Here is a 27,282-nt window from a genome sequence, read left to right on the forward strand (position 1 = left end):
CGTGACGTCAGAACGTAATGAGTTGTGGCGTGTGGCTCTGTGCACGCGACTTGTGGGACAGCACACTGACAGGCACAGGGACTACCAGAGCCGGCCCAAGGCTTTAAGGGGCCCTCCCTGGGGAGAATTTGATCCAGGATCCCCACCCTCAACTTAACACCACCCACCGCAGCACCACCAATATCAACTACAACATCCATGTTCTGTCATTTGTCCATTGTACATCTAACACACCCATTATCATGGCTTACTGGTGAGCTGGACAGTAACAAAATAAACCAGCAGCAATGCTACAATTTACTGTAAACAAGTTAGCATGTCTAAGCAGATATGTACTCAAACCCTGTGACACTTATACCTAAACATCTGAATTAATAAATGAAGTGTTCCCTTTATAATGATACCGTAGTTATTCGAATAGACCTTGCAGTTGACGAGATACACTCTGTTAATTACGGGCATGTTATTTTTTGAGATCCAAAATAGAGGCCAGCAAATTAACTAGTTTAACATGAAATGTGCAAAGTTGCAGAACAGTCAGCTATAAATATATAGGTTCTAACTTAAAAATAATAAATGTTAAGTGTGTAAAATAATGTATGATGCAAATGTAATAATTAAATATAAATGTAATAATATAACACACACAATATATATATTTATCAACCTGTCATGTGTGACATTTCAAGAGCTCTTGGGGCCCCCCTGCTGGCATGAGTTCGTAAACACAGCAATGCTAAGCAACCGCTTAGTTCGCTTATGTGACCGTACTTTCTAACTCATTCAATTGTCCTGAAGCATGCTTTATTTTATCTTTTATATATTATTATCCTTGCTTTTAAGTGTTTTTATGTGTGTTTGTATAGTATTGCTTTTCTGTTTAAAAGTAGCCTACCTTGTGTGTCTATTGTAATTACACCTGCCCAGGGACTGCAGTTGAAAATTATCCAGGGTGGGTTAACTGGCACATTTACACATATGTTATCAATGTGCAATTTCACTGTAACTCTACACTTCATTAATTAAAAATGAAACCTGTATGAAATATCCCTAAAATAAAGGATGAATCATCCCAGGACTTCTTGTATTTTGATTTGGTGTATTCCCAAAGCCTCAAATTTGAATTTAATTGAATTTCAATTCAACAAAATTAGTGCAACAAATATGATAAGTTTTGTGAAAAAAATAAATAGCCAAGAGTCATTCTTGTGTAAAAGTAAAAATGCTGCGTGAAAATATTTGTATTTTGTTTATATTTATTAAATTATCTGAATTAGTGGGGTTTTTATTATTTGAGTGCAAATAGAACAGAAAATGGAAAAGGAAAGTATATTTACTTAAATCACTGCATCTGATATACACTGACTTTAAGGCCTCCAGGGCCCTTGTGAAACTAGGCCTCTTGGGAAACTGCTCGCTTTGCACAAGTTACCCTGAATCACAACAAAGAGAACACTAACATGCTACATAACTGACAGGATAAACCCAATTTTTTTTCAATGATATTTTGTTTTGTTTTATTTTACAAGTTCATGTTTTTTTCATTGTGTTGTCTCCTCAATTTAATATTCAGTTATTCAGTGTTCCTTCCACACAACAAGAGGAGCTTAGTCAGGGAAAATGTATAAAGCGTGTTCCGAATAAATATTTTAAGAGGAAACTGAGTCAAAGAGCCAACTTTAAAACCAAAAGTATTCTCAATAGCATGGCCTGCCTTCAAGGAGAAAGAAAGACTAACAGAAAACGTATTTGATTTAAACCACATTGTGTAATTTTACATTTCGGCTCAGCAAAATTGTTATTTGCAAAGATAACCACTAGAGGGCAGCCTTATCCCTGTTATTGCCTCTGACGGTTCATATTTTCAGAGGTCTTGTTCCTCTACACACTGTAGTTTACCTTTGGGTGTGTGTTAGACTGTTTATGTGTGTCTGATAAACAAAGTGAGTTTGAATGTGAGAAAGCCAGAGAGAGGGAGAGATGTGGGTGTCAAAGCGAGAAGAAGTGTGACCATATGTTCTCCCTGGCTTGTAAGTCTTCCTGTGGACCAGAGCCAGCCTGAATTAAAACCACTCATCTTCTTTCTATCTTTTACTCTCGCTCTCCTGCGCTTCCCCATATTCCATCCCAGCAAACCTTTAACAGCACAGTGTCTTAAAGCAGCACTGAGTTCAGATACCTGTGCACTCAGCTGCAATCAACAAGGAGCTTATGTCAGGCAGACAGGGGTAGAGCAGAGAGGAGGGGTTAGATAAGGCAAGAATGTAAAAAAAAAAGGATGTATCAAATGAAAAGAGAAAAGTAAAGACTGCTGAGGAGGGGTGTAAAAAGAATACAGCCTCAGAGGAGTCGGTGAGACGGAGAGAAAAGCTATCTGGCAACAAGGAGAAGCAGGAGAACACTAACAAGGGAATAACAGCAGAAGAAAGGAGTGACAGAGGTAAGGTGGTGTTTTTGTGTTCAAGCAGCCAGGGGGGATAGAAAATGACTTGTTAGACTGTAATAACTTCCTCAGCTTAAAGCTGGATGTCCTCTCTGTGTAATCCAACCCTCTGTTTCCTCCATGATGGAAAATGATTGTTTTCTCGAGACTCAATGAGCTGCATTGTTTCCCGCTACATTACCGGAATGGCTGGGAATAGAGTAATTGTCGGTAAGTGACACCACAGGAGAAAGAAGGAAAAATGCATCTATAAACGAGGCATGATGTGGGTAATCTGAGAGTCCTTCGGTGATAGATTCCAGCTAAAATGTTGTTGATATCATGGAATCTAAATGAGGAGGGATGATGGTTCCAGAAGCAGACCCAAAAATTTATTATTTCTTGTTTCCACCGAGAGAGCAACAACAGCAATGTTTGCTAGATCCGAGAGAATTAGTCCCATATTTTGTGAAAATCACCTCTTACAGGCCACTTGCTGTTTCAACCATGAACCCGAGCGTGACCTTTGCCCTGTTTCTGCTGCTGCTGAGTCTTCACACTTTTACAGCCATGGTGAGTAAAGTAACCAGTGACTTAAGTTATCAGCTACATGTGGTGGAGCACAACATTGGCCTCCAAAATGCAGTGGAGTAGGAGTATAAAGTACCACAAAACACTGGTTGAGTAAATCTGCTTAGTTACATTCCAATCTCTGGATGTGAGAAGATGCTTAGTGCATATATTATCAGTTTAATTATCATATCGCATTTCCGTGCCTGTTTGTTAGGCCAGTCATCATGATTGTTTTCCAGAAGTGTTAAAACGGTGATTCCAGAGTTATGGAGGTGCGGCTCCAGTATTTTTGGGTCAGCATTGCACCTGTTTCCCATTTGATCTTGGAGGCTTCTGGTTGCAGATGTGGACTTGGCGTCAACTACAAAGTTTTTGAAATAAAAGTTTAGAATCGAAGCATATGACAGAAGATGGATGAGATGTAGAATGCTTACAATTTTAATGTGGTTTCGTGCATTTTTAAAAAAGAATTTATAGTGACTGATTTTAATAAGTCGGCATGTATTATTACTTATATCAAAGGTTCATAATAAGCCTTTCAACTGTAATGCATCACACTGATTAGAGCAAACATTTCTATCATGTGGGGACCCATCATCATCCAAAGTTATAACTATATGTTTACAATGACAGACAAGTTTATACTTGAGTGCATTCTTTCCAGAATGACAAGAAGGAAACACATGATCCTTGTATCCTTTCAGATCTGCCTCCAATATAATAGAAAACTGTGTCTGTGTGTGTGTGTGTGTGTGTGTGTCAGGGAGGCAGAGCCCAGCGCAAACAGAGACAAGCTGAGGAGAGCCTGAGACCGTATATTGGCAGAGTCGAGCCAGGTAAGATCTGACTGCGTGTCTGTTACACATTATATCTTTTAGAGACAGAGTACGTTCTGTTCAAAAGAAGATTTGATCCATTTCCAGAGTGCAAAGTGCAAAAAAAAAGCATTATGGGATGCAGCAAATACATGGTTCCATTTTTACTGATATAAAAAAAGGCCTTGTAATAAATTTGAGTTAATAGTTAATAAGGTCCTGTTAAGATGCTTCTTAACATATGATAAGACTTTCCTTTGCAATTCACTTTTTATTGCCTTTTGAATTGAACATTTACAACAACAACACATACATCATGATAAGACTTGATAAAATAATCTATAATAGCATCATAAAAACATTTATTGTTACACTTTAATTTCTTAAAACTCATACAAGCAAGTTGATAACAGTTTTAGAACCTTGATAAAAGTAATAAAAGAATTGTGAGTCTCATATAATTTAACGAACTTGACAAATAAACATTTAAGATTGTTTTTTTTGTTGCCTTTTTAAAATTGCTACATATTTCCGATTGCATTTATTAGCAGTTAACTATGCTTTTTGCAATCATTGGATCTAAAGTGAGAAAAATGCCTTTTTAAAGTGAATAAATCCTTTATTATGTGCTTCTCAGCATTTGTTTTTTAAGATTACAAAATATGCAGCAATGGCTCGCGGCTGGAATCAAACCATAAATGTTCATTATTCTAACCATATCACTAGTAGTTGTATTAATGTTAACAAGCATCGTATAGGGCCTTATTACCTGGAGACTAATGCTTACCATGAGAACCTTAATGTAAAGCAGTCCCAGGCACGTACATGTATCTCCATTTTGGGTCACATATACGAACACCAGAGCATCTGGACCGATGATTAAAGCAGTGATTAAAAGGTGGCTGTCACATCCTTCATTTGCTTTACTTTTTCCTGCTTTATTGTCATCGAAATCTCTGTGACATTTCATTATCTTAAGCAGACCCTTATGAGACATTTCATAACGTGCTGTCATCCAAAGTAACTTTAATCAGTGTTGAGCTGAAATACAGATCGTCTGAACTGGCCTCTAATCAGGCAAAGAAAACACACACATGTCAAACTAGGAAACTAAATTAAACACAGGGGTGTTTTTCTCCATGTTTCAGAAAAGCTTTGTGAGCTGCTAAAATGTCACAGTCCGGTGGGATCTTGGTGCCAGGTAGTTCGGGAAAATGAGGTCCTCGTCCCCAAGTGTGTCTGTCCTCAGGCCTGTCCACGGTAAACACTCCATGGCATTCAAACCAAGTCTATTTGGGATTTTGATAAATATCTATTTTTTTGATCAGCAAATGTATTTATCTTCATGTAAGTTGATTATCACTGTCTCTGGATGTGTTAAAAATACCCACATAAAACTAAAACAAGATAAGGTTTTGGGATGAAGTCGTGGAGAGCAGCCATTTATTTAGCTGTGCACGCTGAATGATCAATTCACATGTATAGTTTTGGAAATGGGCACTGGCTCATGCAATCAGGCAGAGGGCACCAGTGTGCAGTGTTCTGGGGCGGACCTATAGGAATGAGTGTTTGCTGCATAAAGAAGCCTGCAGAAAGAGACGCCGCACCGGACTGGCTCACACAGGACCCTGTCTGGGTAAACACACCGAGCATTAGATACTACACACAATTTCCACTGTGCACCGCCGCCTGCCAAATGAGCTCTGTTATCCCTCTTGATCAGTCCCCAAGGCTAAATGCACCGAGGAGGAGTTGAGCCAGTTTCCATATCGTCTCCTGGACTGGTTTCTGCTCCTGAGTCGTATGGGAAAGTCCTACTCACCTGCCGCCCCGCCCCAGAGCTGCCTCAGCCATGCCCGGAGGACGCAACTTGCTCAGGTAGCTGAAACTTCACGCTTGAGGTGAGCCTAAAAGCAGCAGACACCAGCAGTCTGCGTCCAAGTGGGGAGGATGTAAACATGATTTATGGTCTACCATGACCTCAGCTAATGATGCAAATAAAAATCAATACCCACAACAAGATGCAACTCTAAAGAAACCGTAGCCGGAAGAAAGATTTACCAAGGGACTTTCATTTTCACTCCCACTGTAACCTAACACTCTACAGAAAGTTGTTTCAGACACCAGACACCACCGTTGAGCAAGTAGACGAACTCTGCCTCGTGGATAGTCTGGCGAGAAATCAATGTTAACAACATACTTTAAGGGGAAAGTAGGCTGTGTTGCTTGCGGTGTGGTCACCCACAGAATGAAACCGGGGCTCTCAAGAACACTATGTATAAATAGGATTTGGTCAATAATCACTAAATTATTCAATAAGATGGTGAATGGGGGGAATAACTTAACCTTGACCTCCTGGCCTCAGATGAATTAAAAAGAGACTAATGCTTTATTTTTCACATGAAAAAATATTCACGTAAACACACAGTGTGAGGCTGTACTACAGCAGGTATTTGGACATAAACAAATCAAAATTTCGACCTAATGGCGGTGCTGAATGAAAATTCAGAGGATCATCAAATTCATTAGGATTCATCCTCTGAAGACCTTGAATGTGTGTATCAGTTTTCCTGGCAGATCATGGAGTCATTCTGGACCGAAGAGGCGGAACAACTGACGGACCCGTGTCCCGAGCACAGCGAACAACGCATGTTTGTTCCACAGCGCAAACAATGATAAGTTGAACAATCTGCTTCCTTTTCCACCATCGCTCTCACCTCTCTCCCTCTCTCTCTCTCTCTTTAGCAAAGATTTGCCGTCCTTGATAAGAACAAAGATGGCAAGTTGAGCCGCAGGGACCTGAGGAAGCTGCGCTACAAGAGGATGCCACTGGAGCACTGTGCTACAGCTTTCCTTCAGTCAGTCCCACCTACAGCAGTTCACACTGCAAGGCTGCTCCCAAGAGTTTATCAATTAGATAACAGGAGCAAATACGTATGTAGTAAAAATATACAGACAGGATGATTCATATGTTGACTCAGTTTGATAAATGCATTATTGGCATCTTAAACTTCCGAAAGACTCATTAAGCACTTACCATAAAAGCATGTTATTAACTAATGACCCCTGATTCATTTTGAGTGTTTAGCCAGTGGCATGGGAGGAAAAAATATGATTAAATGGCCTATTTGATAAGCAGGAAAAATCTACTGACCATACGGTGACTTGGTGGTCAATAAGATAAGGACAGTGTCGCCCACTAAGTTCATATCACCAGTACCTTATGTCATTCAAAGCGTCATAATGTGAACCTTCTGTCTCTTGCAATGTGTCATTTTTTCAGCTTATTACTGAAACACCAAGGGTTAAAAATGTCACACCGCGATGCGTTTCGCCCCCGCTCTGTGACCAAGTTGCACCTCCCACCATGCTGTTCTCTCTGCACGCCATCCATCCATTCATCCTCCATGCCAGGACCCTCTTCCTGTGTTCTCCTCCCCTTCGATCTCATGACCACACCACCACAGCTCTCCATCATCTGCCTCCTCCTTCATGTTGAAGCACTTCCTTCTCGCCTTCTGTGCCCCCTACTTTCCTTTCATCTCTCCCACGAATAGACTCATCCTCAGCCCCCCTCTTCTTCGTTTCTCCACCCTCGTCTCATCGGTTCATCCGTCCATCTTTTCCCCCCTTTTCTATATCGTCTATTCTCCCACCCAACCCCCCTTTTTCTCTGCCAGTCTGCACTGACAGGTTTTGTGGGAGTCGAGCTGGCTGTGTCAATGTCAAGCCATTCCCAGCAATGATAATGTTTATTACCCGCTGTGTCTCCCGCTGCCCATGGATTAACACAAATTGAAGGAGTACCCTTCAGAGATAACGCTCCAGGGTGAACTGAAAGACAATGGCTGTTGAAGAGCCCCCAGTGCAGTTGTTCCATACCTATAGATATGTCTTTATACCATTTATATGTGTGCATCTAGACTAATCTGTCATTTTCTGCATGGGCTCCTCAGAGTAAGACTGAATGCATCTGTTTCTGTAATTGCTGTGTTGCCTGCTAGTGCCATGTGATGAGGTCACCATGTGTTACGCTGTGCTGTGTTTGCAGGTCATGTGACCGTAACAGGAACAGGAAGGTGACCCTGCAAGAATGGACAGCCTGCCTGGTGGATCGCTCCGAGGCCTGGTTCTACCAGTTCATGTGTTAGTCACAACTTTTGCCAAATGTTGCTGGCAGGTTATATTTTACTGTAATCAGAAGCAGAGTTTAAAAGGCGTCTAATGTATTTGATGCAACTGAAGAAACACAAGAAAGGACTCTTCTTCTTCTTCCAGCTGAACAGGATAATTTATGACCCCCGTCCCTCCGTAATCATTCCAATCCGTTTTGCTTCAAGCTAACTCCAGAATTAGGTTTGAAACATAACTCTTCTCCCTGGGAAAATCATTTCCTGGACGATGATTAAACTAATTAATTGAATGTGAAATTCAGTATTGCACGTACTCAGTGTTGGTGAACATCAAGGTTTAGTTCACCCTAAAAGGAAAACTGATTATCCACTCACTCCCATGCAGACGGAAAGTCAGGTGAAGTTTAACATTCCACAAGACATTTCTGGAGCTTTACAGGAAAACAGCGCTGGAGCATTCAAAAACAACAACAAAAAATATTTTTTTCACCGATTTTTTGACATGATAATGACAAGATTTTAAATCCAAACTGAGCTTACTGAATTTTAAATTTGAATTTTGAACCCTTAGAATAGTTATTTTTTAAATTGCACAACTTGTTGGCAGCATAAATCCAGGTATCAAATATTTCTGTTGTATTTCACAGTCAGGTGTTCAGTTTCATGTGAGATTAAAATATTTATGGCTATTATTTGCTTCCACTGAGTTCCGCTTAAATATTTATGACACTTTTAAGACATTAACCATATGTTAGACCAGTAACATCAATAAATATTTAACTTATTATTGTCATTTTCCAAGTCTGTAAAGCCAGTTAGTTACGGTACAATTATTCATTTGTTTTTCCATTTATACTGCAGGCCATTTCAAGCAAAAACTATTTGTTCTTTGGTTTCATCCACAGCAATGAGAATGGGTTCCCGCAAGCTGTGTCGTGCAATCAAAGAGGACAACCTTTGACATGAGAACAGCCATGATGCCTGCATGTCCTCTGTACTGTGGAGAACTCCCTGAAGACAACATATGCCATGGTGACTGGACTTTAAAAGCTACAGGACAGCGTCACCACACACCGCTCACTCATCTGTTTGACTTTGTATCGCGGCTTGTAATTTAGTGATTTATCACGTCATCAAATGTGAGGGGTCTGCTGGCTGTCGGTGCATTCATGTGTGTGCCCCGAAAGAGACAGATGTCTAGACGGACCGACCGCCCGCACTGTTAATTACATTAGCTGACATTTGTAAATTTGAGTTGTAAAAGAGCTGGGGCGGCGTTAAGTACCAAAGTACATGACATGCTTTGAATAATCAATTAGAAAGGAAGGATGACATCAGCGCAAACAGGCAGCAGGGATGTATACAGAATGACAAACTAGATGGGAAGTAAAGATAAGGGGGGGAAAGAAACGCGTGAGATTAGCATGAGATGACGTGACCGGAGAAAAGACAAAGAGATAATAAAAAGGGGGCGAAGGAGAGACGTAGAGGAAAGTGTTATAACGCACTGGAGGAGAGCGAGGGAGGGAGGGAGGGAGGGAGGCAAAGTGACTGAAGGAAGGAGAGGGAAGTATAAAGTGTGTTTGTGAAAGATGGGAGGAGGTAATGCACTGTAAATGGGAGTTGAGAGTAATGGAGTAATGCATAAAAAATGGATCAGAAATGAGGGATAGACTGAGAAGGGAGAGCGAGGAGGGGGAGGGGATGGCTGAGAAAGCCGGAGGAACTGAGGAGAAGAGGGAAAAAACGCAAGAAAAAAAAAAGGTTTCGATGCTGCAAAAACATTTTTCGACTCTGCAAATAGCATCTCCGAGCATGATGCAGGACATCTGCAACACTTGACCTCTGTCAAGGTCAGAAAACTTGCATAATGCAAGCTTGCAGACTTTTTGTATGTATGCACCATCTATAATACATGCCGCTCTAAAAACTCTTGTTGCGTCTTGTTTGGTTGCTTCTGTTTCGCGTGTGATTTTTATTTTTTTTTTCAAGTGTGGCATCGCCTGTGTTGGCGCTACAAGATCAATAAGAGGATGTGAGAGTGGCCCGGGGTGGGTTCTTTGGTATGACTGGTTTCTCTGGACTAATTAGCCTTCAAATTTAAAGCCTGAAGGATGAGGGGGGAGAGAGAGAAATAAAGACAGTGGGAGAAGAAGAAGAAGAAGAAGAAGGAGAAGAAGAAGATGAAGAAAGTGGGGGGAGAGACTTCAGTTGAGATGCAGATTCGGTGCAGACGCGAGGCACAACAAGGACCGAGGACTGCTTGTTCCACATGCTGTGCATCACCAAAAACGATGTTTTCATTCCATCAGATTTCCGCCGAAAAACTTTTGATAAAGTGGACCACTCGAGGGCTGCAGCTCGTCTACGGAGTGAAAAACAAGTTTAAACTGTGAGGAGAAAAAAAAGGGGGGAGTGTGAGGAGGGGGAGATTAACTGTACTGAACTGTATTTGCTAATGATGAGTGACCTGCAGAACGGCCGGCTGTCAGTCCCGTCCCTCCTCCTCCACCGACAAACATCTCTCCTCAATCGCTCCTTTCTTCCCCTGGGACGAGACGCTTTATCCTAAAAAAAATAAATAAATAAAATGAGCTATTGGGGCCACCCCTGGAGGTCCAGCACATCCTACACACTTCCTCCTCCTCCTCCTCCTCCTCCTCCTCCTCCTCCTCCTCCTCCTCCTCTCCTCTTCCTCACCGCTGCTTTTCTTTCTGTGTCTTCACCCCCCCCCCCCCCCCCCCCTCCTCTTTGCTAATAGATTCCCTCTCACTGCCTCTGGACCTCCACCTCCTTCCATCCCCCCATACAAACACAGAGTTGTAGATTGATCCACCTAATCCTACTTCCCTTTCACACACACACACACACACACACACACACACACACACCTCCACTCCCACTGTCCTCCCCTGTCACACCCCATTTGGATATTACCGTGCCACCCACCTCTCTAACCTTGTTCTCCCCTCCTCATTCTCCTCCTCCGGGTGCTGATCAGTGCTCTGATCTGTGATGGCTTGCTCGCATCTCTCTTTCTGTCTCTCTCGCACATTAACACACACACACACACACACACTCCCATGGGACTCAGCACAGGAGCAGATGGGCGGCTGGTGATGACATGCTGTTAAAAATAAAGATTCCTGTTAACCCGTTGTCAGCTGTAGCGCGCCCTCCCTCCGTCACGTCCCCCCACCTTTCATCTCATCTCTGTCAATCTCTCTCTATCGCTTTGCCTCCCTGTCAATGCCTCCTTCTCTCTTTGCTTTACACAACACTGCCCATGCAGGCTTTTACCAACTCGCCGTGGCAGTGAAAGCATGCAGACCCCCCCCCCCCAACCAACAGAACATGATATTTAATACATGGTTGTCATAAAGACGGCCCCCTGCATAATGCATGGCTTGTAAGCAGACATCAATAATAGATGAAAAGGCCAGTTTTGCAGTTTCTTTTCATGCAATTATGCCAAACGAAATTTTTACCCGCACTTTTCTGTCGCTTTCCTGTGCGGATGGGAGTTTGTCCGGTGACTGAATGTTGATAAATTATTAAACGGCAACACAAGAGGAGAGGAGCTGTGGGATCAAAAGATAATATTCAGGCCAGTCACGATGGCAGTGAAACGGAGAGAGAGGATGTGTGTGTGTGTGTGTGTGTGTGTGTCACCCAAGCCCGTGCATCAATTCCACGTCTGACAGATGTCCGACAGATGTCCAAAGTCTTAGGGAAAACAGACTACGACGTGATTCTCAGATCAAGACTCTCCCCCTTACAGGGAAAACATGGCATAACAAAGTTGTGAAAACGGCAGCTCATACACAAAGTTGCATGTGTGCAGTAATCTCCTCTAAGGTTAATCACCATCCAATCTTCAAAAGCAGCCGGCGTATCGTTCTCTGCCAGATTGCCGACTTTTAGAACTTCTTAGGGACTGTAAAGTGGGCCAGCCAATGGAGAGGGATACAGAGAGGAAGGCTGCGGGCTTTGAAAGAGAGTCCAGCCGCAGTAAAGGGTCCTCGCTGCCCCCCACCCCCACCCCCCCAAAAAAGACCAGTTGTGGCCGCAGAAGTGATACATTTATTAATAGCGCTCATGTGCCACATTTTTTTTTTTTTCATTCTTCTTTGAAGTGATTTTGCAGCCAGAGAGAGAGAGAGGGGAAGTCTCTCAGATTTTAGCCTGTGGTCAGACAATATTCCCTCTGGGTGGAGTGGGTCCCATTCACAGCGACCTCAATAGCCCTACACTGGAGTACCTGGTGAATGAGTGAGAAAAGGCCCCATCACGGAACCGACGGGGAGGGGGTGTGGGGAGTTAGTGCACAATGTGGCGGGCCTCTTTTTCTATTTTCCTGATGATATTGATTAAAGAGCTCAGGAGAGAGAGCACGGTACATGAGGCCCGCCATTGTGTGGAGATGAGAGGGCTGGGGGGGGGTGGAGAGCCACTGATATGAATGTCCTCCTCACCACCACCACCCTCCTCCGGTCGTCTGAGATCTACACTTGACCTATAGGTGGAGAACATAAAGCCGCTCAATATGGCCGTCCTGTATAGAGACCTACATATGGTCACTGTCCGGTCGCTGCTTATGTTCATTACATTATGTCCTCACTATAACATGCAGGGGTAAAAGTTTTTCATTTCAGCTCATGGAGAGGGGGATTCACTCGCAAAGCCGAGCCCCAGGCAGCCAATTGCAAGACTGAAGCAGGTACATAGCCAGATTAACATGAGAAAAGTATGCACAGAGAGTAAAAGACCACTAAGAAAAAAAGGAAAAGAAGTCTGTAAGGTGAGTAAACGTGAAGCTACAGCAGGTTAGCTTAGCCTAGCACAGACTGGAACAGACATCTAGCCTGGCTCTGTCACTTCCTGCCAAAAAATTTTAAAAAACCACAAGTTGATATTTTCACACCGTACAGTTTAAACAAAAGAGAGACAAAATGTAAATTAGTGAACACTAGAAGTGCTTATAGGCGGGTTTTGTTACCTTCAGATGTAGCCAGGCTAGCTGTTTGCACCTGTTTCCATACTTTGTGCTAAGCTAAGCTAACGGTGCCATGGCTGTAGCTTCATATCTCCTGCACTCTGACTCACCAGATAGACAGCTGGTATAAAGCCTGTCACTGGGCGCCTTATTCATGCAGTTTTTCCTTTCTTTCTGCCGCTAGCTGCATGTTAACAATTTCAAAATCCCCATCCTTACGTGAAGCAACAACAACTAGCTCCAAGTTACCCCAGCAGACCTGGTTGCTAATGCTACAAACCTAAAATTACCTGCAGCTGTTCCTGTGTTAGGCGCCGCTCAAGACCAATGTGATAGAAACAGCCCAGAGTTTGTTTTTTTTCCCTACTGTACTTAAAGTACGGCCGTGAGCGTTGTATTGATCTTCAATTTAAGAAAGAAAGTGAATATTATATTTCTTGAGAAAAGAAGATCCTGCACTCTCTGCTGCTCGCCGTCACAATTTATTCACACTACTAAGTAGAGCGCTTTAAATTTAATAGCATGAATCCACTGTGATGCCGAGTGAGAGCAGTGTGTGGGATATTCTTTCCTCAAGGCTGAATGGACACTTTTCAACACACCTGTATCTGAGTTTTCTGGTCTTGTTTGATAAATGTCATATTTTTCTGAACTTCAAACTAACCCTTTAGAGAACATAAACAAGTATGACTCCATCGTTACATAATAAAACGGTTTCTGAATTTTGCACAAGCATTTGACAGTCTTAGCCCATTTTTAATTTTTTTATTGCTGAGTAGAATGTAATTAATCTGTTCTGCAAGGGGATAAGCATACAAATGTATGAGCTATTTGTGTTCTAGTCTCAAGAAATATTGCAGAAAAAATTCCTTTATTTACTTATTTACTATATATTACGTATTAAAATTTTTCTCTTGAATTGAAACTTGATCTGTATCCGCATTTGACAGAAGAAACAGCAGAAATACTACATTGTTAAACAAAAAACCTGTAGCTAAACCTCTATGTGAGCTCTGAGTATCATGATACAGTGTAAAAAGTGTTATATATGAAAATATAAATTAGTCAACGAGACAACTAAATAAGGATGATGCAAGGGGCATACTGAGCTTCCTCTGTGTATCTATTTATCCTCAAAAATTATCACTCCATAAATTTGACTATACAAATTGTGCAAATGTTTCCCTAAGCATCGTTGAAACAGGTCAAAAGTCTTTTATCTAACATGCTACGGTTTTTTTAATTTGCTTTAAAGGCTGCAGGCTCGCCAGACATTTGCATAAATCCATTAAGCATGTGATAGGCCGCTCTTCCTTTTAAACATGTTCATTTGGAGGCAGTCTAAGCACCTGATGGAACGAGCGATAAGGGCACAAAGACGGTGTAACCTCTAACATGCAGCCAGCAGCTCTGCCCCGTTACAGATGTTATCACACCAGCCACAGAATGGTTAATGTATTTAACTTTTGCATCTCCTCCCCTCTCCCTAACACCGCTCTTGACAACACACACACACACACACACACTCTCGCTCTTCATCACCACCCCCATTCAGCGACCTCACCGCCAGCCCCCTCACACTCACCCACTCGCTCCCTCACTCTCAGATTGCACATACAGATACACAAACACACACACACACACACACACACACACACACACACAAGCCAATTTGAATTGCAAGTGAGCTCTGTTCACTACCAGCGGAGGTAAACAGAGGAGAACAAGTGAAAAGAACAAGAGGGAGGGAAAACAAGAGGGGAAGAGAGCAAACAGGCTCCACTGACCGGATGACATTCACACAGTGTTTAGCGGGACAAGACTCCACGTGTGAAAAGACCGGGAGGGAGACAGAGAGAAGGAGTGAGGAGGAGAGCGTCTGGGGAGCACTGCACCACAACAGGGGCGCGCAGGAGGTGGGACAGCCCTGGGGGGACACCTGAGCCCTGAAGAGACACCTCCCGAAGTAGGGAGCGAGCAGCGCCCCGTGGGAGACGGAGTCAGAGGAACACCCGACAACAACCTGCTGTCGCTCCTCCTCTCCTCGCGACCGGCTCTCATCCCCTTCTCCTCCTCCTTCTCCTCCTCCTCCTCCTCTTCTCTTCCATCCTCGCTCCCTCTCTCATTTGATCCCATCCCTCACTCGGAGAGGGAGAGCGTGCACTGAGAGAAGGTAAGGGGGGATGCATGCATGCATGTTGGTGTCCTTGCTGAGCGTGTGTGTGTGAGTGCGCCAGCATCTCATATTTCAACTGGATATGTAAGTCAGCAACTTGTTTCTTTGGATCAGTTCTTTGAGTGTGTATGCGTGTGTGTGTGCGTGTGTGTGTGCGTGTGTGTGGTCTCTAGAGGGTTTTTCAAAAAGCTGAGACAGACGCAGGGGCACTTGTCATTTGTTGCACTGTCGTTTTCATCTCGACAGCATCGCACTTTTGCATGTTTTGAAGGCCAAGTCATTGCGTATTTTACCGCTCTTTTCTCTGTGATCACCACTAATTCTCTTGTTATTTGAAAAGAAAAGTACGACGGAGCAGGCGTGAAGAAGAAAGAAGGTGCGGTACTGTGTGAAAGTGTGTGAGAGGGAGATACACACGAGAAAAGGGAGAGTGAAACAGGCACAAAGGGACAATGAGAGTGAGGAGGACAGGAGAGGGGTTAATGTATTCCAATGTACACGCAGCGAGGTAGAAGATCAACCGTAAAATCCTATCAAGTTCCATGGTCATCGCGTGTTACCCCTTTGCCATCATCCCATCAACCCCCACCAAGAACCACAGGCCAGTTTTCTTCGCCCACAGTAGTTTGTTTTTTTTGCGGGTGGGGGGGACAACGGATCCTGCAGGGACCACCCCATGCCATTTAATCTGTCCCTGCCCACAGATAACAGAAGGCAGATGGTCCTGCCAGAGAGCAGGGAGATAGAAGATAGCTAATACAATGTGCGGAACAGATAGCGCACAGCACTCAACCTGTCCCCCTCTGAAACTGAGCCTGCATCAACTTCTGAATAAGGGGGGGGACGAATGAAAAGCAGACAGAGCGAGAGAGAGCGAGAGAGAGAGAGGGGGGGGAACAGAGCAGGGTTGAAGTATCTTTAATTAAAACCCAAGCAGCATCCAGAATAAATGCAGTCAGTTGACAGTCTGGGATAAACATAATGGAAAGAGGAAACCCGTCTGAGTGAGTGGGACCATCAAAGTCCTGAGCTCCTGTGTTTAGAGGGGGAGTGTGTATTTATTTATAGAGGGCGGTAGTTAAGTTCACCGGGCTCCCTCTCTCTCTCTCTTTCTCTCTCTCTCTCTCTCTCTCTAAGACCCAGCCTTTTTTCGCCCTTATGAAAATTCAATTGGCCATAATTTGCTGAGGAGCCGTATGCATATTTTATCAGCCGGGTCCGCGTTTTTGAAGAAACAAGCCCGCCAAGCTTTTTGTGTGTGTGTGTGTGTGTGTGTGTGTGTGTGTCTTCATCTCTATCAAGATTGAATGAGGGTGCTAGAAGGGGCTGCGAGGTTGTGTGCCGCCGTCTGCTAATGTGTGACACACCAGAACCCATTCGACACGGGGGCTAAAGTAAACACCAATCAGCTGCATGTGTCGGGCTAAAACGCCGAGGCAAATTCATCGCAACCTCGTTGCGTGGCAATAATGTTGTTTTTCCTCCCCCAGCCTTCTCTCTCTTTTCTCCAGTTGCACTTTCTCCTCTTTTTCCTCTCTCCCGTCTCCTTTCCCTCTAATTACTCGAGCATCCAACATCCTCCTCTTCTTGCTCTCCATTTCCTCAGCCTCCCCTTCCTCTCCCTTCCTCCCTCCCTCCCTCCCATTTCAATCTGCTTCTCTCCCACTGCATGTCTCTCAGTTAAAGCTTTATGGGTCGTTCACTCCCCTCGTTCTGTGCAAGGATAATGAGCAGCCGCCTCTGTGCGACTTTGTAGCTGTGCAACGGTTTGTGAGTTTGGATCTCGGAGCGTCCCGGGGCCCGAAAACACTCTGATGTGCCTTCTGTAGCCACCTTCATGGTTCCACTGTGATTGTCATCTGATCTATAGGGCACAGCACTGACATAATACACCTTGTTAGAGGGGAGGCGGGGAGTGTGTTTGTGAAGACTGTGTGACTTTGAACAAATGTGTTCTCTCTGGGGAGAAAGAGGAACACTGAGACCTGTAATCATCCCATCCGCCATCGCTAAACCGCAACCACACACACACACACACACACACACACATTCGCACAACCCGAATATATGTATAAATATACACATGGAAACAGAGAAACACTAATAGAGTGTGAAAGAAACGCAGTAAAAGGCAGAAAGAAAGCGAGATACAAGTCCCTCTTGTTAGGCGATGCATTTATGTATGCTGATTGGATCTGACTGCATCAGAGGCACCTCCAGGTGTTGTTTGTGTACCTCTCCCCACATCGCCGCGGCGTCACCCGCTCCCGATAAAATGGCCGCTAATACCCACGATGAAAGATATTTGGAGAACAGACCCATTTGAACTCCCCCGACTAAAAATAGAAATGTAGATGTAAAGACTTCAGAGTGATAATAACAACCCACTTCACACTTTGAAAAGTAGTGCGATGGGTGATTTCTTTTTTTTTTTTACAGTGAGTGTCAAGCTGTGCTACACACACACGCTCACATCCCTGAGTAATATAGCATGGCAATTTCTTTCCCCCCTGCATGAATAATTCTGTCTGAATAGGATAGGGATGTTTCTTCATATCAATGAATCATCAGCCGCTACAGCTCTTTACCGTCTGTGTGAATGGTACAGTAGAGATATAACTGAGTGTCTGTGTGTGTGTGTGTGTGTGTGTGTGTGGACGGGCCCTGATTGATGGTCTTGACCTTTCCGCCGTGTGTTTTCCAGATCTTGGGTGATATCCAAGTCGCGGTGACTGAAGGGAAGCGAAGGAGCGAAAGAGACAGCGATGGCACTCGTGTCCCTGTCCTGGTGTATCGGCGCAGCTCTGGCGCTGTTCTGTGGCTCTTCGTGGCCCCAGGCGCACTCTGCCCCGGCGCCTGAGAACGAGGTGCCACTTCGCCCGACTACATGGCTGCCGGAGGGAAAGATCACCTCCGTAACTCTCCCCAAAGGACGAACTCGCAGGTAGGGAGACAGATGGGTTGGGGGAAAGGTACGAAGCAATCCACACTCACGTGGTCTGGTTGCCATGCCTGCTGCAACTCATGAAAGTTTGTCAACAAATGATTCTGGATTTGACAAATGCTGCTACTATAAGTGGGTTTTTTGCAGTGCATATCCTCAGATATTTGTGTTCAGGACAACGCAACCGCCAAAATAAATGTTGGCAAAATAAGTTTCTGCAAAACCAGAGATAAGTTGTAAGTTTGTTTAAGCTCAATTTAGATTGTTCTCATGTCACGACACTGTGCTTATGCTTCTAGGTTAAGGCACAAAAAAGCACTTGGTCAGGGTTAGAAAATGAATCGTGGTTTGGCTTAAAATACCTGTGTTGGTCACCACAAAGCTGGCTGGAGGTGGACCAGCATCCTTTCAAAAATGCAATGAGTTGATTGCATTATCAATAGCAGGCGTTCCATCCAAATCCAAATCTTCAGTCCAAACGACTCCTGCTCTGTTCTGCTCAGCGACCACGGTTAACTCTCCAAACCTGCACCCACTGCAGAGTTTTGGAGTTTTTTGTCCGTATGTCAGCGTTCTCATTGGCCTGTCTGAGATCAGATAGCCTTGTTGGCTGCAAAAATGCAGATGAAAGGCTTAGATATTAATTCAATCAGTAATCAGTTATGGATTTTAAAGTAACTAAGTAGGCTAGATTACATGCAATGCATTCTTACATGCACTGTAAGTACAAGTAAAAATCACAGACTTGGAAAAAATACTCTACAACTAAAAGTGCAAGTACCCGAAATGATGATAATGATGATTTAATCACAGTACTGTTGTCGTAGTTGTATTTAGTTACTTCCATCGTTGGTTGCCTGTAACTTTGTTTACGAGGTAAAAGTACAAAAGTATGAGCAACAAAATACAAAAAAGTGAAAGTAGTGATCATACCTTAAAGGTGGGTCTAATCTGCTTGGCTTGTGAGCTATCTTATCTTAATCTTAAATAATACATTAAAATGTATTTGTTGATTATATTTTGTATTATTGATCTGAGTTACCAGTGTTATCAAACAAATGTAGATACTTTTCCACCACTGGCTGTGATAGTGTATGAAAAGTACCTGAACACGGGGAGTGTGACTGTATCCTGTATGGAAACTTTATAATGTAACATTATGAATAACTTACGTACATAATAAACATTGTTAAATAACATCCAGATTGAATCCACTCAAACAAACACATCGGGAACATGACGTCCTTGAGTAATTGTGTTCTGTTGGGCCCGTGGGAGTAAACGACAATACAACAAAATAGGCCGCGAACCACTCCAGTGTATATAGAATTATGAATAATGCCAACGACAATTTCCCCGAGCCGCTGGTCTCCAAATGACTTGTTTAGTTCAACCAACAGCCTCAAACACTCACCGACTATCTATAAAACGGGGAGGGGGTAAAATGGCAAATGGCACATCAGAGAAGATTTTTTTGTTTTATGAATGTTCAAATCCAAACTAAAAATCAAATGTGATCACTGTCAAATGAAAAAACAGAACAGTTTCCAAATAAAAGTTAACTTTTAAAGATAAATTCACATCTGAACAATAGTTCTGTCCTGTAAAGATGCTTGAAATGAAGTTGAAGCATCAGAGTCAACCCAGCAAATCTTTTCTTGAAATGCTCAGTCTTGGAACAAGTTTGTAAAAGTTAATTTGACTTCCTTCATGTTACAAAAAGTGAAGATTTCTCCTCATCTGCAGGTCATTGAAGAGTCATGAATAAATCTTCAGGCCTTGCTCATCAGATTCACCCTTGTTTCCACTTCAGTAACGAGTCACCAACCATCACCCCCCACCACCGCCACCACCGCCACCACCACCACCTTTCTAGACAGTGGCTGATTCCAGCACCACTGGAGAGCGAGCGAGAGGAAGTGGAGCCCATTTGGCCTGAACCTTACACACCAGTGCCAGTGCTCGCTTTCTAAAACTGGGAGCTGAAAATTGCGAAATGCATCTCCCTGTGTGCTGCAGTCTGTCCACCGGTGCAGTCACGCGGAACCGCACGGCAAATAATGGAGAGAAAAAACACAGAATCAGAAATTAATCACTCTATTGAATAAGCCGCAAAGCGCCCTTGAGAATGACAGTGTCGCACATCTGCTCGGAAACAACCACCATCTGCACAGAAACATGAATAATGATGTTTGTAAGGGAGGGGAGCAAATATTTATCAACAAATGCGCACGCCGTTGCTTGATTTTCACGACTAGCTGTGAGGACACGACGTGTAACAGGACAGTTTGGGTCCCGTTCAAGTTAAAATTAGACCAGACCACCACAGTGTGAATGCTAAATGTCCTTTACCTGCCTCTGAACTGCCATCTGACATGCAAATCTGCAAAACATCGCATCACGCTATGTTTCCATGCAAAGCACGATCCAGCAAACAGGCAGATATCCATCTAAAACTGTCAATGCCGCCTCATCATGCGATTCCCAGGTCACCTCTCCCGATGTGCTATCGAACGTCTGATCAGCATGTCGGCAAATGGAAACACAGAGATCGGCAGATGTTTGAAACAGCTGCAATGTTGAAATTTCTCAAGCTTCAGCGGAGAAAATTACAATCGCCCCCCCCGTATCGGCAAATCGTCCAAACACGATGAAAGAACGCTGCAGTGTGCGCAGGAAGATATCTTGTCTTCTCATCCATCACCTCGCAGCTGAATTGAAACAGGATGTTATCTTTTTGACATTCCCCGTGATGAATCAGGCAACTTCTCGTGGGTTTTATCTCCTGTGTTTTCCTCCACAGGCTGTACTTCACGCTGAAGAAGAAGGCGCCGGCGATGTCGGTGACCGTCAGCCCCTGTGACCTCCCGATCGAATGGAGCTTGGCTGCCCGCACCCTGAAGGACAAACCCCTCAAGAGCCTGCAGTGTGAGTGAACAGTAAGACTGAAGATCACCACGACATCTGGCTGAGCCAAAGACGATCAATTAGATATTATCATCGCTGAACAACAAATAGGGATTTAGTGGAGGGCAAAGACTTTAATCTTACTTAACTTTGTACGGCGTTACATCCAGAATCTGTAGAAAGGACGCCAAACTTTACAAAGACAGTTCGGCAGATAGGCCGCAGTTTGAAGACAGAAGATTATCCCGATTCTATTCATGCAGAAAAAACACATCAGCAGGGGACAATCAACAAACAAACAAGCTAATAAACTAGCATGTATACAGTTTTGCCAGCTCCAACAAAAACGGTCTTCTCCTTTTTCCAAATGTTCAGAAAATGCATTTCAGTAACATATTTAGTTCAAAACACAGTATTCCACAGATAATGGTAACAAAATAGCAAACAAAACCACTGCTGTGCTTCTAGGCCCAACCTAGAGCCTACAACAGCCAATGTGTGACCCACTCTCTCTTCTTTCCCCTCTCTCCTGAGACACTAGCAAGCCAGCCTCTGGATGATTGATGCGTCATGTAGCCTTTGAGATCTGAAATCCAGTTATATATAGTTTATTACAGTTTATTTTAAATCCCTAAATTTGGAAATGATGCAAGTTTATGTAGTTCAATACATTCTGCTCTTTGCATAGGCCTTTTTTCCACCTAAGCACTTGTTTTTGACTCTTTTGTACGCACAAAGCAGGTGTAAATAAGGAAATACAAAGGACTGTAATGAGTTTTGGCCCATTTCTCACACACAGGGGTATTTGAGGTCACAAAATGCCAGGCGCCTGCTTATTTCCTTAGAAAAACATGCGTTAAGTGTTCATGATGTTATCTCATTTGAACTTGGACCATATACGACTGTACAATGTGGACTCAGTGTGTTTTCCAGCTAATAGAGGCAGTTATAGGTCATCTGCAGGCTTATTTTTCATAAAAAAGAAAACTCAGGCGAGAAAAATAAATTAATAATTCAGTGTGTTTTTAACCTACAGAGCTTTTGACAGCTTGGGAAAAAAAATCTGCTTATAACCTTATAAGCCCAAAACCATGCCTGCATTCAGTGGTTCAACAACAGCTTTGAATTAACTTTGGGCTAGACTGGGATGGGGGTTTTAAGATAATTTTACATAAATTTGCAGGAATACGAACAGGTTATTAATGTTTGCAGCCCGGAGGTCATAGTTTTAATTCAACACTGCTGTTAGATCACAAACACCGCTATGTTTTTCTCCAGCACATCGAACCTATTTTTTTTTTTTTTTTTGTGCAAAGCATGGAAAACCTTTCTTCTTTTTAAATACCACCCACTATCTCTGACAAGGACAGAGACAGTCAGCGTGATCATATCTGGCTGTCACATTGTCACACATTCCTTGTAAAGCTTTACATTTGGATTTTAAATCTTATAAGACACACTCAAGTCAACCACTGCCGACTCTTGATTCAAACACTGAAGTAAGATAAAACTCTGCTCTTTCAGTCTGCAAGATTTTGTGCTTCAAAAACTGAAGCGTTCAAAAAAGACTTCAAGGCAGCAAAATTTTTAAAAAGTCAGAGCGAGTGCTGAACGTGAACCAAATCAAATCTCCGACCAAAAAAAAAAGGTGCAGAATTCCAGAAAAGAATAGAAGCCTTGGCGTGCTCCATGAGTAGTTCTCCAGGTTAACTAAACAAGCCCCTCTACGTGGTAAAACAACATTATGAAGTTATAAAATGACACATGAATCTTTCAGACCCTGAGCTCGTGGGTCCCCATCGCCAGCCTGAATTATTCACTTTGATTCTGAAACATTTGGTCTCGTTTGAGGAGCGATTTCTCATCTCGGGGAGCGCTGAGCAGCGAAGACGAGCGTTGGCGGAGGTTTTTTTGGCGTTTAATTGCCAGTTGCGTCATTCAAGTGGAGAGTGTGTGCGCTTCACAATGACAACACTTTAGGTATGAATGGAGACACTGGGAACCAAGTTTTGAAGTGGCAATTGACATTTTATTTATTTATTTGTTCATTTATTAGGTGGTTAGGATTTGCATCTACATCAGCAAGGTTCTGTTGTTCATTGTTATGTGCAATTCGCAGTGCTTATGTGTTCTGCAAGCCCTGAAATGCTCTTAGCTTTAATTTCTGTAGTTATGGTTTTGCTTTGTCCGTTCGATTACACTTGTCATAGATGCTCACTAAACTGCAATGCTTACTTTTAAACTACAGAATGGCGTGTGGGAATATTCACGATGATTGTGATACAAAAAAAATTAGATATCGCAATAATATCGTGATCATGAATTTGTTTGGCCACAATAATCGTGTTGTGAAAATCTGATATTGCGACAGCCTAACTAAAAAGGCAGAATCAGCATTGTGTGATATTGTGAAAAGTTTATGTTATAACCAGATGTTTTCACATAATAACAAGCTTTTTTTTTTTGTTATTATGAAATACAAAGTTATTATGATATGAACATACACTTTTGTTGTCATAACAAGAGGCTAGTTATCTTGTTCTTCTTCTAGAAACATAAATATAGCTCCCCATGCTCCCCAGGACTCGAAGGAAAGACTGTCCAAAGGATCTGAAGGGAATATTTTGACATTTGTTTGAGATGGACTCCACTTTGATTCCCTTGAGCTAAATCTGGAGCTGGAGCCAGGAGGCAATTAGCTTACCTTAGCATGAAGCCTGGAAGCAGGGGACCACAGCTAGCCTGGCTTGATCCAAACTTCAAAAATAGCTCGAATAAAAAAGCCCTTGTTCTCTTGGTTTTTCCTTTTTTTTTTTTTTTTTACAAAACTCTCTTTGCAAACAGACATGTGAAAACTTGTGGTTTAATGGGAGATTCAACGCTGTAACAGGCTGGCTGTCTGGAGTCTGTTTGCTCAGCAGCCCCGTGATGATGAAAACGTATAATGGAGCGGAGAAACTTTCCCCGCCACTACATGAATATGAAAACTCCCCGTCTAGTGTCAAACTCTACACATTTTTCTGCACAGCGAAGCTCTCACATCCAAGTGATGTAACATTAAGCAAACACATTTCAGAGTTTGTAACTGTTTTTCCTTGTGTGTCTCACAGGGAGCACCAAAAAGAGTATGCCGGAGGTTTGGTGGCGAGGTCCTGGGACTGAGGAGAAAATGCACAGCTTCACAGGCAACTCAGTGGACACCTACAGGGGTCCTCCGTACCCCCACGCTTCCATCTACATCGTGAGGCTGCGCTCCAAACAGCAGAACACTCGAGCCACGGTGTACCTCCACGAAGGCCCGGGGCCCTCCGGCGCCTTCCCTCTGCTCCCAGCCGACCCTCGAGTTCACACGTTAGGTGTCGGCATGACCAGCGTCACCCTCAGCTGGGCTCCCAGTGCCTCCATCACCAGCCTCCCACACACGCAGAAGGGTTATGAATACTGCGTCCTCGTCAACGCTCAGCAAAACTACCCCAGCCTCTGCGCCGCGCAACAGGGCATGAGCAAAGACAAAGACCAGAAACAAGAGAAGAAGGAGAGGAGGAGGAGAGTGACGGCGTGGCCCATTTTGAAGGAGTGGTGGTGGCAGCAGTGGGACTCTTATCCCGAACCCAGGACTCCACCATCAGCCGCCACTGACGAGTACGCTGACCTCCAGTGTGCGTGTCAGGGGATGGAGAACGTGTGCACCGTCTCCGAGCTTCTGCCCGAAACTCAGTATTACTTTGACGTCTTCCTGATCGACAGGCTGAACGGGACCAGCACGGCGTACAAGGGGGCGTTCGCTCGAACGCACGAGGAGGCTCGAGCAGCGATCACCATGCTAAGAGAAGGGGAGCTGAGGTGGGTGACCTTCAACGACAGAAGCTCCAACTCAGAGCAGTTCTTCACCTTCCGTCCTCGGGGCTTGCAGCAGAGCGGGCTCCTCACCTTGCAGAGCTGTGGCTCAGGTGAGAAGGTGAAGGTCACCGTGTCCAGCAAAGGTCAGGTTTTGACCTCGCAGGCTGTGGGGGGAGACTTAGCACACATTTGGCTCCAGGGAAGTCCTGCTTATCTCATCCACTTGGAGAGGGAAGGAGGTAGCCACATGTCGGCCGCGACAGACCCAGCTCTGCCTGGAGGTCTGACGGCTTCCGTCAAAATGCAGACCTCCTCGGCCTACCACCGCAGAGGGGTCCCGTCTCTGCCCTCCACCTTGCAGATAAAATCTTTCAACCGGTTGCGTGGCTGCAACAGCGTCACCCTGGCCTGGATGGGCACAGAGGAAAGAAGCCTCTACTGCGTGTATCGCAGAAAGCTGGGGATCGGTGAGACAGAGGCTACAACTGCTCCCTGTCTGGGGCCGGAGTCCCGCTCTGACACCGAGAGGGTTCTCTGCAAGTATTTCCAGGAGCTGAATCCTCGGCGGGCCGTCACTACAGCTGTCATCGGGGGCCTGGAGCCAGGGATGGCCTATGTGTTTGATGTCTATCTAATGAGACGCTGGGGGATCCCTATCAAGTACGGCAGCAAGATGGTGAAGACCAGAAAGGACTGCTGAGCTGCCGCCCCCTACAGGAGGTTTCAGGACTGTGAGGGGAAAATGCAACGGTCATGGACACGCTGTAAAGACTGACCATGAGAACGAAGCCATTTGACTGTTGTGGAGGGACTGTTAACCACAACGAGAGAATATTCCCTCTGAAGGAGCAATGGTTTTTGTTCAAACGCCACTTGCACTCTCCCTGCAAGCGGACGGAAAGCCAATGGGAAGGATCTGCACACCAGCAAAAGTTCATAACATTTACAGAAAACGACTCTCGTGCTTTTCATCATTTTGTTTCTCATTGTTGATCATGATAATGACGTGCCAGTTGTCCAAGTGCTTATTTTGTCTGCGGGTGCGACAGGACAGATGAGGTTTGTGATGACAGAAAGTCGATACAAAAACAACAACAGAGACTGTGCCAAATATGCAACAGAAACAGATGGGGCAATAATTGGATAACATCTGAGACGGGGGGGTTCGCAGTGTATATCCCCAGTGCTGCATATTGTACAGGCTTATAAACACAGATGGGCGCAATCTACAGATGCTTACTTCAAAGTCAGTGTGTATCTTTGTGTTCTGCTTTCGCATGAAGCAGTGAAAAATACTTAGTGACTTGCCTCATTGTCTTTGATGTATTCTTGTGCTGCTTCAAACGCACCAATAAATACTAGGGTATCTGTACGTTCTTGACTGAGTGATGCATGTGTGGAAACTGGACTGTTAAACTTGTTTTCAGCATCTATTTTTACTTGTCACAGCTCAGTGCCATCCAGATCTGTGACATTTAATTGCAGGAAGATTAAATGGGTTTATTTTTGAGACTAGACGGGGCTGCACATGAAATATTACAGAGAAACTTAAATATAGTTTCAGAATGACTGTGGTTTGAAGTAGCCCTGAAGAGTTATTTCTGTTCTTTGGCTGTCAACTAATTACTTTTTTAATATTTACCAAAAAAAATGAAAATATGATAGAGCTGCTGTCAGTCTAAAAATGTCAGAAAAGTAAAAAAAAAAAAAAAAGTCAATTAGTGACTCCCAAAGCCCAAGATAACGACCTCAGAGGTGTTTTTTTTATGGCCACAACCTGAATATATTCAATTTACTGTCAGAAAGGAATAAAGAAATCATAGAATCTTAACATTTAGGAGTTAGGAAAACTTTATAATCAGTTTTTTAATTGATTATTTAAAAAAGTAGGTGTTTAATTTAAAAGTCAAATACTAATTATTGTAGCCTTGAAAGATATTAAAATATTAATTCAGACATTTTTGACTAAATCATTTGATAACTTACTGTTAACACACATACAGTTAAGCCATAGGTTTTGGTTGTTAATGTAAGTTTAAAAATCAGGATTACGTTAAAGAAAATGTCAACTAATAATCAGAAATGAGGTCACAAGATTGTTACAGTTGTGCTCGCAGGCTTCATTGAACTTTTTGACACCTGACAGGTATCAATGGACTTTGGTACTCAAATTTAGTGTAACACACAATAACGCCATTAAAAGTGCACTTTGTAGTTTTGGGGAAGAGATTTTAATCAGAAGACAGAGATCTTCATTGACTGAGGTGTATGCCTAACTAAATACTGTTTTTAACTTACTGACCTTAAAGGACAATTTCATACTGTTTTTCTTTGTTTATATGTGGACGGACCCTACCACCTCTTTCTTGCTTCAAACAGTGTCCTGGGGACCTTATTTCCCTCTGAGAAACAGCTTCTTTTCTCCTGAGTTTGTATTATTACCTCATTACTATTGTAAATATTCGAATTTTGCATT

The 27,282-nt window shown here is 43.4% G+C and overlaps 2 protein-coding genes across 3 annotated transcripts; both read left to right on the forward strand.

The window, feature by feature from the left end:
• The first annotated feature begins 2,137 nt into the window (after window positions 1-2,137).
• sparcl2 (SPARC-like 2) lies at window positions 2,138-9,471 on the forward strand. The gene is made up of 9 exons (XM_030441135.1): window positions 2,138-2,440; window positions 2,911-2,995; window positions 3,759-3,831; window positions 4,959-5,070; window positions 5,328-5,446; window positions 5,534-5,688; window positions 6,556-6,668; window positions 7,862-7,956; window positions 8,849-9,471. Exons 2-9 carry the CDS (start codon window positions 2,930-2,932, stop codon window positions 8,902-8,904), a joined length of 789 nt encoding a protein of 262 aa, XP_030296995.1. The 5' UTR covers window positions 2,138-2,440; window positions 2,911-2,929; the 3' UTR covers window positions 8,905-9,471.
• Window positions 9,472-14,502: 5,031 nt separating this feature from the next.
• Window positions 14,503-26,182, forward strand: ndnfl (neuron-derived neurotrophic factor, like). Of its 2 annotated transcripts, none has more exons than XM_030442968.1 (4): window positions 14,503-15,112; window positions 17,820-18,059; window positions 20,863-20,987; window positions 24,077-26,182. In XM_030442968.1, the coding sequence occupies exons 2-4, from the start codon at window positions 17,881-17,883 to the stop codon at window positions 25,504-25,506; spliced, it is 1,734 nt and encodes a 577-aa protein (XP_030298828.1). In that variant the 5' UTR covers window positions 14,503-15,112; window positions 17,820-17,880; the 3' UTR covers window positions 25,507-26,182. The 2 variants fall into 2 exon arrangements, with proteins under 2 accessions (XP_030298828.1, XP_030298829.1); XM_030442969.1 differs by lacking the exon at window positions 14,503-15,112 and adding an exon at window positions 15,113-15,199.
• Window positions 26,183-27,282: the final 1,100 nt, after the last annotated feature.

This window comes from Sparus aurata, chromosome 15 (genome assembly GCF_900880675.1).
Source record: "Sparus aurata chromosome 15, fSpaAur1.1, whole genome shotgun sequence".
In the NCBI taxonomy this organism is placed as follows: domain Eukaryota; kingdom Metazoa; phylum Chordata; class Actinopteri; order Spariformes; family Sparidae; genus Sparus; species Sparus aurata.

What these genes read in the sequence shown, in the direction of transcription:
- sparcl2 (XM_030441135.1), top strand. Translation starts at nt 2,930, where the DNA reads ATGAACCCGAGCGTGACCTTTGCCCTGTTTCTGCTGCTGCTGAGTCTT. An exon ending in TGTGCTACAGCTTTCCTTCA is followed by an intron (nt 6,669 to 7,861) that starts GTCAGTCCCACC and finishes CTGTGTTTGCAG; the next exon opens with GTCATGTGACCGTAACAGGA. An exon ending in CTGGTTCTACCAGTTCATGT is followed by an intron (nt 7,957 to 8,848) that starts GTTAGTCACAAC and finishes TTTCATCCACAG; the next exon opens with CAATGAGAATGGGTTCCCGC.
- ndnfl (XM_030442968.1), top strand. Translation starts at nt 17,881, where the DNA reads ATGGCACTCGTGTCCCTGTCCTGGTGTATCGGCGCAGCTCTGGCGCTG. An exon ending in CCCAAAGGACGAACTCGCAG is followed by an intron (nt 18,060 to 20,862) that starts GTAGGGAGACAG and finishes TTTCCTCCACAG; the next exon opens with GCTGTACTTCACGCTGAAGA. An exon ending in ACCCCTCAAGAGCCTGCAGT is followed by an intron (nt 20,988 to 24,076) that starts GTGAGTGAACAG and finishes TGTGTCTCACAG; the next exon opens with GGAGCACCAAAAAGAGTATG.